Here is a 15,954-nt window from a genome sequence, read left to right as displayed (position 1 = left end):
TCAAGCCTAAGCGACCCTCATTTGTGAGAGGAATTCAGCACCTGACTCATCTGTATTCCGAACTGCTTGGTCAGTAGAAAAGGTAGGCCCCATAAAATGAAGAAAACACTTTTCTTCCAACAACCCTGACTAGCTTTTATTATGTGAGGTTAAACTTCCTCGAAGACAAATTTCAGGCACGACTTAGTAACTTTGGTTGTGAGTCATTGTATGCCTCCAGTGATTGAGCATTGAATATGGTCAACAGGAAGAGCCTTAACACTGACCAAAATATTAACATCGTTCAGGTGCCTGCTGTTTGGAGGCAGACCTGGAGCTCAGCTTCTTGTGTTCAAAACCATTCCGCCCCTTCCTAACTGCAGGATTTGGGGCAAGTGCTTCATCTCCTTGTGCTTCTGTGGCCTTATTTGTTCAAAAGGGATAATAAGGTATATTACCCTTGCAGAATTTTTTCCTAGGATTAAGTTAAATGAAAACTACTTAGAATAATGCTTGGCTTACAATAAATGCACAAAGTTAGCTATTATTATGATCGCTAGTATTGTTATTTAGTTCACAGTCATCCTAACCGGGCTTTATAGTGTTTTATTTAATAAAAAACAGCTGAAGGCATACAATACAAGCAATCCTGTAGAAACCAAACCAGTGGTTTTTATTGACTCTTTTATGTATTCTTGAAAGAAAAGATTCATTTCCCAACATGTAGTGGATTACTGAATACATTCCTTAAATTCCTAGAAAAGGCTTCAGAGGCCGAAGGTGTGCCATGGTTAATGACATAGACTGCTTAGTCCCTTTGGCAGACAGGAGCTTTGAACACTTTCTTAAGGACTTGTCTGTCAGGTTAGTTTGTTTTCCTTCTGGGATTTTAAATCTGATGCCCTGTTGTCTCAGAAATGCAGGATAGGCGCGTTGAGTTTTCGCTTTATCTCTTTGCTGTCAAAAGTATATTTATTCAAATCACCTTAACTCCTTTAATCCAAGTATGTTTGGGTTAATTTTATCTCCTTTCAGTAAGAATTATTTTTAAAGCATTTAACCTCCCTGTTAACTGCCTACAGTGTGCTCATAGATGTCCTTTGAACAGATGTCTCCGTTACCAGAAGTAGTAAGTTGAAGTACTGTTGACTTTGCTTCACAGGGTTTCCTGATTCCAGCAGAACCGGGTTGTGTGAAGAGCCTGAGGAATCTTTTTCCCTTTGGAGTGTCCTGGGAGTGACTCCAAAGTGAAACTTGGGTATCCTAAGAAATTTAAGAATGGCTGGGTCTTGGCTAAATGTGATCCTTTAAAATTGACTCAGGTGGATGATTCACAGCAAGGACTTCCAGAAACTGGATACTCAAGTGACTGTAAGACAATTACTACAGTCACATAACAACCATCAGGCAAGTGTCCACTTCTTTTAAAATCTTCGTCCACATGCTCAGTCATCTTTGAGATTCATTACATTTGACTTCCTGCTCTTATGGTTATCACCAGCACTTGAGGTGCTTTTTGCTTAGTAAAAGAAAAAACAAAAGCTAGCTATTGAAAGAGAAAATTGTGTACACCTCAGAAAAATTTGAGGGAATGTTAGTTTGCAAGGAAAAAGAAAAATGGAGTGAAAGAAAACCTATGACTCCACATCTCTTAACATTTGGTATATTTCAAGTCTAGTTTTATTTATTCTATTTTTTGTGTATATACATATATACATACACTTTTCTGAACATAAACTATATATAAAACCTGATTATTGTCAGTTATATAACTAATTGCATACTGATGCCATTGGGGGTGTGGTCTGTGAACTAGCTGCATGAACATCCCCAAGAATTTTTTTTTATAAGTGCAATATCTTAGGCCACTCCAGATCTACTGCATCTGAACTTGCACTTGAACAAGATCCCTGGGTGACTATATTCACATTATAGTTTGAGAAGCATTGACATATATGCTCTGTTTAGTTCTGTATCCTCTTTTGTCACAGTAACTAAAAAGTTTTTATTTTTTTCTATATTCCCCATAATTAACAATAGTGTACAATTCCATGGAATCATACTTCGTAGAAGTATGAAAACATTTAGAGATTGCAGAAGAGTAAAATATATATTGATCTGTAAATTGGCAGAGTTCTAAAATCTTTGTCATGTTTTTTTAAAAAGCCCTATTCTGAAGTTTTTGTAAGGAAACATTGATGATTGAAATTGAAACTATTTCAGAATCGTAGTTATTTTAATTATCTAAGAATGTGAAACAATATTGCTTAAAAACTCCTTAAGGGAAGAAGGGCAGGAAGTCATTTTAAAAAAATACAGTTGCAACATTGCTGCTGCTGAGTCAGGACTTGGCATCTTGATGCAATAAATGCGAGGGGGCGGAGGGAACAGTGGAGCCTGAATTTGAATCAGCCGATTCAGATAAGAAAACAAAGACTGTGACTTTTTAACACTCTGGCATCTGTATAACTCTAGTCAGTACTCTGCTCTTTAGTTAGAGACGTAAATCTTCCTAACTTCTCTAGGGGAAGATGAGAAAACACCCAGTCTAGTTTCCTTTGGGAAGGCAGGGTCTCTGACCAGTCAGCCGCTGTAAGCATTCCCTGACCTCTCCGACAGGACTTAGACACCCCTGAGCACGCCTGTGGGCTTCCCACCCCAGCCTCAGGACTGATCCACATCCCTGAGGTTTTAAATTTCAGGCTCTGCAGTCTTTCATCCCAACAACTGAGTGGAAAAATGTGTGAATTTACAAGTGAAATAATCTTATCATCAAAATGTTGGCAGGGAAGAAAGGAGCTTCTGTGACCCATACATATTCAGTGGCATGCCAAGAACTAGGCAATGGACAGGAATTTTCCCAGGCGTGAAAAATAAGCAATGTATTGTCTGTATAGATCTTAAAGCAGTGAAAATGCGGAACTAAAAATCTTATCGTCTCCATGTACTTTAGTGTTAAAATATTCTTCTTGGAAAAAAATCTATCCTTTGATCTAAAGTCTAAAAAGTTCCTGTGATTGCTCTTTGAATTTTAATAGATAGCAGATAGATGTAAGCTTCAGATTAGCACACTTTAATTTTCCTTTACTGTTTTTTTCTGTGTGGAAGATAAAGCACTCTTGGTGTTGTCCCCGCAATATCTCTCACTTTCAGACACACGTGGAATTAGGCACACATTCATTTTGAGAATAAATTCCTAAGGGTTCAGAATCTCTCAAAATCACTAGGAGTGCCCTCTGAGTCTCCAACCATATATGTTCCTGCATTGAACACAGCCATTGTTGTGATTAAGAAAAAGAACTTGAGTTACTTAAATGCTAATATTACTGTTATTCAATACTAACAATGTGATTTACTATGTATGAAATTTTAAGTAAGGAAACAGTGATATGTAGTATTTTTTGTTCATGAGTGTGAATCTAGTTCACATACAAGCAATTTACTGGATTTGGATAATACATTTAACATGAAATTGATTTTTTATTATTTTAAAATTAAAGAATCAAGAAAACCATTACATAAGTGGTATAATTTAGTTTGGTTTCTTTTGCAGATGTTTTAAATTTTATTAAAGTTTACCTAGTGATCATTACTGGACAATTACTGATATTTATTTGACAATTATTCACATAAGTTATTATTATATTAGACTACCCAATGGATCAAAGTTATCATTTGCTTTATTTTATGATTATTACTGAATGTCATTTTCTTTTTTGGTGCTAAAAACTATGGTGTCTGGTGTCAGATTCACTAAGTGTGCCACTGCCAATATGTAGTCATGAAGTAGAAAGGTCTAGAATTAAAACTCTGATTTCCTGATGTCTCATCAAAGCTATTTCTCTTAGTACCTACGTAAGAGGAAACAGTCTGTGAGTTAATTTTGACTTCGGATTTGGAATTAAGTGATACATTATTAAACACCAATTATGTGCTAAGTGTAACTCAGAAAATTCAAAAGCCTCTTGAATGGGTTCAAACAATAAATTAAAATTAGCAAGTCCCATTTTCTTTATCATTGACAGTTTCATTTAGTGCAACTGAGAAGTTAGGGAACCTGACTATTCCCCATTTGACTCCTTCTCAAAAGGCGTTGTGGAAAATGCTGGACTGGGGATAACCAGGAGGCCTTAACATTCTTCTCAGCTTGACTAAACTTCTGACAGGCTTCTTCCCAATTCTAGGACCTGACCTCCCTTATCCTACAGCATTTTCTTGAGAAAACTATACATTCTCTGAGTTGTAAAATCTTTAAAAATAAAAAAAATCTCTTCCCAGTTTTACAAGCCCAGGTGATGTCTTTCTCAAGGACCTGGGAGCCATCCCTTTGAAATGTGATCATTGAGGAAGCCAGCGCCCCTTTCTTTCTCCCTGACTCTGGGAGGGTGGAGTCTAACGTCAGCAGGGACTCACGAGTAAACATGGATGGCCTGACTGCAGAGGGAGCATCTGCACATTAAAGACTAACTGTGTACAGGACCCGTGCCATCGATCCAGCTGGCGCCTAATATCCTGTGTTCTTTTCACCAGTTCACCTCAGCACTCAAAAACCCTTCCTCCCTTTGTTTCAGTGGAGTTGAATTCAGACTGAATTCTGGCTTCTTCTATTGCCTTCATAGAAGCCTTACATAAAGTTTTTTCTTGACTGTTCAACTTTGTCCAATGTAATTTTGACTTGGACAGGGATCAGCTAAGAGCAGGGGAGAAGCACTCCTGGTGGTGATGGGGAGATACATTTGACTTCACAAAAGCTAAAGATGCTTGTGTCCCGCGGGAACTGATGATTTCTTTATTCTGCTGACAGGGTCCCTTGCATATGCCTTTACGGAAACTTCAGAGCACAAGGCTGTAGGGTGTTTAAGTTCCAATTATGAAAGGAGTGGGAGAAAACTGGCAGTACTGACAAGCAGTTATCTGTTTTTACCCACCCCTTTTGGTTATTCACAGAATGAGCCAAGATCTTAACGTTTAGTGTGCTCCTTATTTATAAGGTTGAATTTTCTTCATTGCCGTTTTGGAGATATTCACGGTCTTCCTACATCCCCCCTGCCCCGCCAATTAGAACGATTGATTGGTGAACCTTAGGTGTCTCATATGCTTTGGAGGAAAAGGATAATCTTGGTTTGAAGGACTAAACCTTAGAGCACAAAGTGAAGGTTCTGTTTGTCAAATATTCTGTTCATTTGTTCTGTGTTGGAGAATGATGGAAAGGAGGTTTCTACTTCAGTGATTAGCACAGGGACTCAATCTGACCTGACATGAGACTCCTCTGCAGTGATGTGGCTGACGGTTTAAAGAATGCTTGAGTACTTGGCAAAATATCATAGCTGGCAAGATGCAGAAAAGGAAAGCTGGTGGTAAGGAATGCAACACAACTCCGAGAACTGGCGCTGAGGCTTGCAATGCGGGGCCTAGGCCCGGAGCAGAGCACGTATCTTGTGAGGCCTTGGTTGAGCAGTGAAGCCAGTGTCCGGAGTGAGGTCCAGGTCCAGATGGGAGACTCCAGGGGGTGGCTGGAAGGTAAACTTCTGCATAAGGTTGGTGAAGAATAGGAAAAGCTCCATCTTGGCCAATGACTCACCAGCACACATCCGGGGACCTGGAGAGATGGACGTGTTGGACAATTAGAAGACGCAGGAGCACAAAAATCCATGGAACAGTCTGGACAAACACAACAATCATCTACGTGTGATTTCTTCTACTTTTAAAACTCATGAATTAGTCACTTAACCTCTTTTGAGCCCTATGGGCTCTGTCTCCTGGTTTAAGCCCTGGAAATACAAATTTAAGTGTATTTGCCAACTCTCTAAGCTCCCACAAGGGAGTCAAGCAATTAAACATTAACATTTTAATGTAAAAAATACTACAACAGATAAAACCAAGTATGTCATGAGAACACATAAAAAAGTTTGCCAGTATAATTTGGAGGGCCAGGGAGAGCTCATCCTTGGTACCAGAGCTTTATATCTGTATTTTGTGCAAAGGAGTGAGAAATTAGCCAGGTGAAGATGGAAGGATCTGGAAGGGGTCATGATGCATTTCAGGGCTGAAAGAAATGTGACTGACTAGAACGTAGAGCTTGAGGTAGGGAGTCAGACCTGGGACCAGACGAGTGAGTGGAAACCAGATCATGCTGAGGCATTTGAGAAGAGAGACTTGGTTAGTATTATTTTTGAAATATGAATTATTTAGGAAAATGTCAAGACATCTGAGAAATGAAGTAAGTTAAAATTGAAGGACATTTTCTAGGTTAAGTTTTTGTTGAAATAACAAGGTAACAATGATCATATATCTCTCAAGACATACTGTCCCTGGTGCATTCTTTTCAGCTTAAATTTGATGAGCTTTGTGGTCACACTATAGAACAAAGATAGTATATGTGATTGATCATATTATGATCACATAATAATAGCATTATTAGAAGTTTGTGCTTCCAGTCCTTCAGCAGATGCAACCAGGTCTTTTCATTCCTGCTCCCAGAGTCTGTAAATCCTAACCTGCTACTTTGCTTTGTTACTAGTAAGATGTTGTAGACAGTCCAGTTAGATGTCATTTTTTGTTTGTTTAATGTGGAAAATAACTCTCAAGTGTACTGAGTCACAAGCTTCAAAGTTCAGAAAATATTAAAATGTAGATATTAACACAGATATAACACAGAGAACATAGCACTTTCAGGAAATAGATTAACTTATAAATGGAGGGAACATGCAGGATTTTTAGGGGTGGAAGGCCTCTCTGCCTGAAAGTGTTTATAAATAAAAGCCACCCATTCACTCCACCAGTGTATGTTTAATGTCAGCCAGTTACAAGGACTTAGCTTGGCTCTGAGACTATTGCTGTCAAAGGGAGGGTTTCCTTCCTCATTGGTGAGTCCACTGGATTAGATAAATATGATTCAATGTCATAAACTAGAATAGGGTGCTGAGGGAGTCCATGGAAGGAACACCTAAGCGTTTGGGTCAGATCTAACTACCTACTCAGGAAGAAATGCATGATTGTGTGGTGTCATCTAACTGGATGATAAATAGATTAACTTAGGGTGTGAGTTCTCTACCCTGTGTTTGGACTTGTTGAGTTTCGTGGTAAGAGTCTAGCAGCCCAGCAAGATAAAGCATGTATCATTTTAGTTTACTCTTAAGGATGAATAGGTGAATACATACTAAGTGATCTTTAGAAAGAAATGCTATATTCAAAATTAATCCACAGTGATCTTGGGGGCTGATTAAAGACTTTATTTAGATCAAATAAGCCCTCCAGAGAGCAAAACCTCTCTTCTAATGCAGTAAGGAAGTGATAAGGAATGAACTGGAGAGAAGAGTGCCTTGAACATAACCAAAGGGAGTTGAGGATTTGGAGAGATTTAGCCCTCAAAATTGGTTCTATAATAATTTTTTCTTTTTGTGACAGCTTGTGATTCCCATATTTTAGAAATACATCTGCTTGTCTGATCAAAAATAGTATTACTGCTCCTAAATTTCCTAAAACAGGAAAAGACAAAACAAAGCAGTATATCTGGAGATGTTTAGAATTCCTGAGGTAAGCTGGCAAAATCTATTGAGGATCAGTCACTTTGCAAGGATCAGTCACTTTGAAATTATCTGGACTACTGCTGCTTGTCATACAGTCTAAAGAAGCCGTCAGACCCAGGTGTGTGAGAAACCGGAGGGCCTGGGTATAATACTGGTCAGAGACAAAGTAAAAGTAATTGGAGAGAGGAGGGGAATCAAGGAAAACATAGTTTCTTCTCTCTAAATATTAACAGCAATAAGCCCAAGATGTGATAAAGGAGTTTGGGGAAAGAAACTTTTGTGTGTGATAAAATAATTGCTGCATCTCTTCACTTGTGAAACGAGGGCTTGGAATTAGATGTAGCTGAAGTGCCATCCAGAAACCATTGCTTATATTTCCCTGGCTCTTTTTTTTTTTTTTTTTGCAAAATATAATGCGAGTAAGTGTTGAGCAAAATTGCACTCATAACACTGCAAGTTATATGTAGATTATTTTTCATTTTCTTTAACTCTGGTCCTAGATGTGATTTGTTCCTTATTTTAACTGGATGTCATTAACCGTAACATTTCCTTGTATAACATCCAGTACATGCATGTATGTGAAAAATTAGAACAGAGCGTGCTTTGTATCTCTCTGTATTCCTTGGTTATCAGTAGGTGAAAAGTCATCCTTTGAGAGGCTGCTGTTTGGTTATCACTGAGCGGGTATCCGGGGTGACTGCTAAGCCGCCGTTTGGATACACTTAAAGGCCAAGATGACAAATGCTCATGATGCAGTTTTGCTAAGACCCTTTCCTAGAGTGGAGAATTCATTTCAGGTTCTTAGGAACCAGACGATTATAGAGTAAGTTCATTTAGTTCTTAGGATTTCACAGTTTACTCTGATGGAACGCTCTTCTCTCTTGCCCTCCCTGTCCCAGTCTCCTTGCCATCCCCGAGAAATCTTAAGAGAAACTCCGGCATTTACACACATTAAAACAAAGCTTTTCTAGTCGGAGTGAAGTGGGCTGTCCATTGTCTACCTGCTTACCTCTCTCCTCTAATTCCCCAGGCTCGGCCCTAATCCAGCCACGAGGAATTTTCAGGGACAACCTAAGTAGATGTCATTCCAGTGCCTGCTGTCCTGCAGCCAGTTCAGAGTTGGGGGAGGCCAGGCTCTTTCCACTCCCTGCTTTTTCCTGTACAGTTTTTCTGAAGTTTACTTCCTCGTGGAAAAACAAAACCTTAGCACAAGGCCAAATCTCTGCAGATTTTTCAAATCGTCTTTCCCAAGTAAGATACCTTACCTACTGAAAAGGGCATGAAAGCTGCTTTCTTGATAAACTTTCCAGTCGAGCTGAGGAAATGCTCAGGATTAAATATGTCTGGTTTTTCCCACTGTGTTTGATCCTGAAGAACAGAGGTCAGCAAAGTGATGACCTCAGTGCCCTAGAAATAAGAATGCTGTTAGAGAGATTAAATTCCTTCCTAAAAAGGTGGCTCTTCAAAGAAGCACGGCGTTCTAGGTTTTGAAGGAAATGGAAGTAGGGAAAGTGGAGAGGCAGCAGGCAAGGGTGTGAGACTGAGTGTGGAACATTCATTTACTCAACCAAACTTTTATTCAGTACTAAAAAACAAGCTTTGGACTTGGACCTGGAAGCAAATTTACTTAGTCATGTGTTTGCTGTGTGATAACAACGTTATTATTTAACTTTTGATAGCTCCTAGTCCAAATTCACTATGATGGGTGTTAAACAATCCTCATTTGGTAACTGAGTCTTAGATGAAATGATCTGCATTAAAGAACCTGGTAGGTTTGGCAGCACAGAGAATTTTGCTCTTTTACCTCCAGGGACTATGGTAGTGGACATGCTAAGTCTAACAATCCCATCAAAGCAAATTCTCAAAATAAGCTCCCCACTTCACAGCTTGGTACCTATTCTGAAACAGCTTACGACCATCAAAGGAAGTAATCATAACTGTGATACAGGAAAGCACTCTGAAAACTAAAACTATAATACAAAAAATAACACAAGGGTGCCCCCAAATTAAGAACAATAATACTACTTAACCTTAGTTAATCACAGTTTTCACTTGCAGAAAGCTTTGGAGTCCTATCATTGTGGTTAGCTGTTTCCACATAGCTTTCAAGTCACAAAAATCAAACAAGTTCTTAAACTGTTTTGGTTTAAACTTCTTATCCTTCTTCCTTTCTTTTCCTTTTTCTCTTTGTCTCTCTCTCTCTCCTTCCCTCCCTTCCTTTTTTCTTTCTTTCATTTATTTATACTTACATGTACCTGGGTACTGTATCTGGACTTCCTTCTCCTCGTAACAACTACGGTAGGTTATACCAATTATATCCATTTCACCAAAGAGAAGATGGGAGCTGAGTGACACTGAAGAACCCAACAGCATGGTGGGGAGAGTGCGATGCCCTTTAACTGCGATACAATGCTGTTTTTTACTGATGCTATGCTCTACCTAGCTTGCAGCAAGATAACAAACTAAAATCTTGTCATTATTGCTTCAATCATGTTTTTTTTTTTTGACATTGGTTGTATCTGTTCTCCCATTTTAGTTGCTCATCTGATTAATTCATTCCAATTGTGTGCTTCTTGTGCACTAAGAAGAGAAACTCCAAAGATGAATGTAGCCCCCTTGGCTGCAGGGTATGCACAGGATGGGAAATGATGGTACACGGAAGGGGTCCACATGGCCAGGGGCCCTGTAGATTCATGCAGAGGTGGGCCTGGAAGCAGTCAGCAGATAAGTTATCAGGAAAAGAATTCAAGCTGTGGGCATGCCAATTCCTGCCTTCAGTGTAAGTAAAGATCTATACCTACTTTCTCAGCTGCCCAGTGGAAAGCACAAGGCTGCTTCTAGATGTCATAATACTGAGAAGCAGAAGGCATGGGCACCTTTCTGGGTGAGGACAGATGTGAAGCCTGCAGCTGCTGCCGACAGGGAGTCTGTGTGTGCAAGCTCAGGGCTCCCAGGCACACGCCTTGCCTGGCACGGGCTCCCTTACACACCAACTATGTTTAAGCCCTCTGAACCCCAACTTCCTCAACTGTAACAACAAAAATAATACAGAATAGTTAGTACCTACCTCTTCTACACATACACATGCTTAGACACTCATTTACCTTTTGTTGGGTGGTGGGGAGGGAGGGGCTGGAAAAGAAGGCAGGAAGGGAGTGCGGGAAGAAAGGTAGGATGAGAATTCTTTGGTGGTTTATTTCAGTTTTGGTGAATTTGAGCGACTGACACTCTCTCCCTCTTCCCTCACCTCCCCTACTGAAACTCTTACCTTTGGAATATAATAATTTTTAAATGTAGTATTTGTGGTGGTTGCATGGGGTAAGCCTGTGGGCAGGATATTAGCAAATCTCTGTACTTCATGAATGACAGCATCTGTGTACGGCATTTGAGTTCGGTGTGCGATTCGAGGCTGAGCCGAGCCCACAACCTTGGTGATCTCATCACTGACCTTTTCTGGATAAGATGGAGAGTAGTTAGAGTCTGGGGTAGAGGGCATACAGGAACAGTCTTCCCAGTTTTCTTTACTTGTGCAAGTCAAACCCAGATGTCGAGTTCACATTCATCTCACTGCACTGCCTGCACCTCTGCCCCATTCCCACAGCTCTTCTGGGGACCTGCATGTAATGACACCTTCCAACCATTTCAGGAAGCTGAGCAAAATCTTACATCTAAAGGAAACTAAAGTACAAACTATCCTCAAGGGTACAAATTAAAGATATCCAGTATGGCTATAGATTCTGCCTAGAGCAGACAGTCCAAGAGAGTCCTGACTGTCCTTCAGGCAACGCCCTGGAGACTTACTCTGGACCTCAGGATAGCGCATCATGAGCAGAAGCCCCCAGCGCAGTGTGGAGGCCGTGGTCTCTGTACCTGCCACAAACAGATTACTGACAAGTGCCACCAAATTGTCATCACTGAAATAGTCAGTAGATGTATATTTCTCCTGAAAGGGGAAAAGGAATCATTAGTAATGAAATAATTGTGTACCGGGCGATCATAGCAAAATGCCCTAACATGAACTTAAAAACACCATTTTACCCTTTCCTCAATTCAGTGGAATTTTTTATGAGAATGTTGTGCTGAATTTTAGAATAAAGCACATCCCAGAGGCTAAAAAGATAAAATAATCATAACAGTGGGAAAGGATGTTTGTTATTTGGTATTATTGGAAATTGGTTTTTAACTGGCAATTAGAATATTCCCAGCACTATTTTTTTTTAATTAATGAAATATTCATTCTTGGTATTGTCAATGGAAGCACATCTTTTCAAGATTACAAGAAAGGATTACTAATTCTAAAAACTAACATCTGAGATCTTCTACGTGTTTTCTTTTTTTTCCCCAGAGAGTTATATGAAAAGTGGTAGAAAATATTCAAGAAGGCAAAATGTAATAAACAGCATTCTTTGTGTAGTGTACCAATCTACCATTATTAACTTAATTGAATTCAGTCATCTTCTTGGAAAGGAATTTTTTTTCTGCCAGATGCTACTAATTATACCATATAATTATAGGCGAAGGTTAACCCCTGAAGAAAACAGCATTACCTCCTCCTGCCTGACCAAAAAGGCGTCAATGAAACTTCTGAGATCATTTTTGTCAAGTTTATGACGGTGATCTAGGAAAGTCATCCTTATAAAAGAAAATAATTCGTCTCTATTCCTGAGTACTGTCTTATGACTTTTTAGGAGGAACCCCAAGACAGGAAACATGTTGAAAAGCTAAAAGAATAAAAAACAACAAAGTAAATTAAATATGCTTATGGATTCTTGTGATAATGGGAATTACAAGATTATTGCTGAAAGCATTATAGAAATAGCATCTCAAATAGACTTCAGTTTTATCTCAACTACCAGTGGCAGGCTCAACTAGACAATAAGATTTCCTCATTTATTGGAATTATGTCACTTAAATGAGTATTGATAGGTTTTGCATCAAGTTCTGTGTACCCAGAGTATTTTATTAATTATACCTGTGGTAATACATTCACTTTGAAGTTAGATGAGACATGAAAACACAATTGGCTTTATGGTCAGAGCCATAAATCTAAGTGTTTTTCTGGCAAAATCCCAGGTGATACCAGGTTAGACTATTCTAGCTCTGGGTAGCACGCTAACGTTTCCACTGTTTCCTTACAGGGTCAGAATAATTATTTTTGTAATTTGTAACTGGCTAACTATGTAGGTCCCATAGAGCAGTACCACTTAATCTAATATTCCTTGACCCTTGAGAAGTTCAGGAAGGACTTCACTTATGCCAAATTTACTGTTGGCCAGTATGTTCATTTTTTGAGAGACAAGCTCTAAATATTTTGTGAAATTCTCAACGGGATTCCTAACCACCCAAATGACTTAATAAATACCTGAAATAAAAGGCCACACCTAAAATTAGACTTCATAGTTGCCTAACCCAGTGTTTCCCAACAACTATATATTTAGAATTGTAAGAATAGAAATAGGTTAGCATAAGCATAGCCATCTTAAAGGCCTAGAAGCCATTTTCTGAGTATGTGACTTAGAAAGAAAAACTGGAACTGGGTAAGGCCTTGAAAAACAAGTTAATCATGAGCACCGGGTGGTGGGCAGCTGTGACCCTTGGTCAGTTAATCTTACATACCAAGCTTATCGTGCAGAACCTCCCTAACCATTGAGGAGTAGTCTTATCCTGCCCTTGCTTAACCCCAGGATGTATGTCTTGCAAGAATAATGTATAATTGTGGAAAATTACTATGAGTTAAGTGCTTTGAAAATGCTATATAAACCCTTGGCTCTGAGTGCTCGGGGTCCTTGTTGAGACCCGCTGCGTCGGGCTGACATTGGACCCCAGCAAGCTGGCTGAATAAAGACTTTGCTTGAATTTACATCTCTATGCCTGTGTAGTTTGTTCTCTGGAGAAGCCTCGGAAGCCCGGACCCTAACATTTGGGGACTCGTCCGGGATACGAGTGGCTTCCCTGAGAACAAAGGACAGCTGAAGGCAAGGTCTAATTGTCCAGATGGGGCAGTGTAATTCGAGGGTCGCCCCCTCGTGTCTGCATAAATCCATTATAAAGCGGGAGTCGCCATCCCGTGTATGGTCTCGGGTTAGTGGTCCCGAGTGAGGAAGTCCGGGCTGGTAGTCCCGGCCCCCAGGTTAGCGACCCTGGGTAAAAGCCAAGGTAACCAATCCTGGCCCTAGGGTCCGAGTGACTCGGCCTTAGGAAGGCAAATCCGATCGGCAGAAAACTGGCGCCCAAGGAGGAAAAGATCGAGCTCGTCACCCTGCGGCAGTCCAAGTGGACGCCCTTCAGGAGAATTACGAGAGTTTTTGAGGACCCTGAAAGTGGTGAGTGCGGTGCGCACCAGAGTGAGAGAAGGACCGGTCCAAACGAGTGCGATCAGATGTGGTGTGTGTGCTTGGTGTTATCATTGACTGTTTTACTGTGTTTTGGTTTCGGTTTATATTTTTTTTGCGCTTCTCATTTTAAGTTTCCTTGTTCTAAGGTTCTCCTGCTCTCTCCGTTCCTCCTTTCTGCCACTACATCATTCCCCGTGGGCACGGGTCGGGCAATTAAGAGCCATTAGGGCGCCCGCCACTAGAAGACTCCCATGACAGGATAAGGGGGTCACAGCCGCGAATCCCAGATAAATTCACGTCCCCCGTGGAAGGAAAACTGTGCAACGACAGGCACTCGTTCACAAGCACATACAACAGTCATTTTGTTTGAAGTGGCATCTTCATCCTTCGCCTTTGTCTATTCTTTTTCCTTCTTCTTTCTCACCATGGGACAAACTCAAACGACCCCCTAAGTGTGTAAATGAATATATCTTTCTACCTCTGGATGGTATTAATGAAATTGATTTAAAGACAAGCGCTTGTGAAAATTGGGTATTCTAAAACTTCCAGAAAACCTGATAAAAAGTGTTAAGCATTAATGCTAATTTGAGTTTGCCTGAGGCGGGCATGTCCTTGTGGATATCAGCTGCCTAAATTTACCTGAGGTCATTTAAGTCATGTTATCTGCTAAATCTTTTAAGAATAAAATGCTTAAAGGCTTGACTTTGTCTAATATTCAGTAAAGGTCTTGTAAGTAATCTAGAATAGTTGTTACGAATGAGTGAACTAAATAAGTGTGGCAAGTGAATACCTTTTTAATTGTGTGTTACAGTGTGTATACCTACCTACTGCCTGAGAATCTTTGTAGTAACCTAAAACCTTAAAGTTTTGCTAAGTTAAGAAGATATACTCTATGAGAGATTGTGCTGTAAAGCTCATGGTTACAGAAATTATAAAATGTGTTCATAAATTTGTCAATCTAAAGAATGTTAGTTTAACAATTTACAATGGCCTGCTTCTCGGTGTTCACTGGAAATTAAAGTTTCTAATGGTTTTAAGTTTTAATTAAAACTACTTAAAGTAATAAAGAAAACATTTCTCTATGCTAAAAGATGTATGTTTTAATAAGAAAAAGTATAAAGAATGAAAAGTCTTCTGCATGCTAAAGAATGTATTTTGTGATAAAGGAAAGTAACTTTGTTCTAAAGTACAGCTATTTATTTAAAGAGAGAAAACAGCGTGGTGCCTTTTGTTGTGGAGGACCCGCTCAGCCTGTTGCTTTGGGGGGAGGGTCAGGATGTTTAGAGATAAGGTGAGATAAACCCAGTCAAGCCGCAGGCAAGCCCAGGCATAATTCTCACCGGCTTATGTGCTTGGGACCATGGGGCAAATGAAGAATAAATTACTATATTCTTACAGATATAGTCGTGCCTAGTGAAATTAAAGCAAGTGAGTCTTGATATCAAGTGCACAGCAAAATTAGAATCTCGTTTCCAGTTAAACAGTTTTCTTTAACTGTTAGTCTGCTCAATGTTGAAAGATCAAAGCAGTTTCTCATGCTTAAAGTCTCAGTGAGTTGCCAGAATATTAAAAAAAAAAAAGAAATCGTAATATTAAAAAGACTAAAAGCTAAAGTTTGTTAACAACTGTATAAGCTTTATTTGCCTTTGAAATATTTTGTTATTGAAAACGATTGCATGGCCTGAGAAATTGAATTATTTATTCCATATATTTTTATAAGTGGAAAAATCTCTAACCAACAAATGATTAAAGTTGTTACTGATTATTTGTTTTCTTAATTTATCCTCCTAAGCAGAATGGTAACAAAGCTTTTTTCAGCTGATTAAATGCACTTAGTTAACAAACCAAAATTTATTCTTAAAAATTAAACTGTAGAATCTGGACAAGATTATGTTTCTCCCAGAAAAACAGGTTTCACTGTAAAAGTTTAAATGGACAAACGTGTGACCACTTTTGAGAAAGGTTGTAATAGATTTTTTTGACAACCACCAGGTCTTCTTGTTTAATTTATATGCTGTATGTTTTAAAAAACATGGGGGACTCTCCATATTTTTTAATGCAAATGATCTTAGAGCTTTTAATAGAATTTGCATAGCAGCTTATATCTACTA

General features: G+C 39.3%; 2 protein-coding genes across 7 annotated transcripts in view; one reads left to right on the top strand and one right to left on the bottom strand.

Annotated features, from left to right (window-relative positions):
• Positions 1-15,954, top strand: part of C16H6orf141 (chromosome 16 C6orf141 homolog) — a 38,557-nt gene that overhangs the window by 2,179 nt on the left and 20,424 nt on the right. For 2 of the 6 annotated variants that reach the window (XM_037002987.2, XM_037002985.2), the window contains exon 2: positions 1,142-3,982. The exons of the other annotated variants lie outside the window; for them this stretch is intronic. The gene's annotated coding sequence lies outside the window, so the exon portion shown is untranslated. Of the gene's footprint in view, positions 1-1,141; positions 3,983-15,954 lie in introns of those variants that run through there. 6 annotated transcript variants of the gene reach the window in all.
• Positions 5,391-15,954, bottom strand: part of LOC108397943 (cytochrome P450 2K6-like) — a 17,628-nt gene continuing 7,064 nt past the window's right edge. The window contains exons 4-7 of the mRNA XM_073224292.1: positions 11,310-11,451; positions 10,777-10,961; positions 8,774-8,915; positions 5,391-5,578 (exon numbers count right to left, since the gene is read on the bottom strand). Of these exons, the coding sequence (XP_073080393.1) occupies positions 5,391-5,578; positions 8,774-8,915; positions 10,777-10,961; positions 11,310-11,451 (657 nt within the window). The remainder of the gene's footprint in view (positions 5,579-8,773; positions 8,916-10,776; positions 10,962-11,309; positions 11,452-15,954) is intronic.

Source organism: Manis javanica, chromosome 16 (genome assembly GCF_040802235.1).
Source record: "Manis javanica isolate MJ-LG chromosome 16, MJ_LKY, whole genome shotgun sequence".
Lineage (NCBI taxonomy): Eukaryota > Metazoa > Chordata > Mammalia > Pholidota > Manidae > Manis > Manis javanica.
Note: the sequence above shows the minus strand (reverse complement) of the source record. Positions and strands in the feature narration are given on the sequence as shown.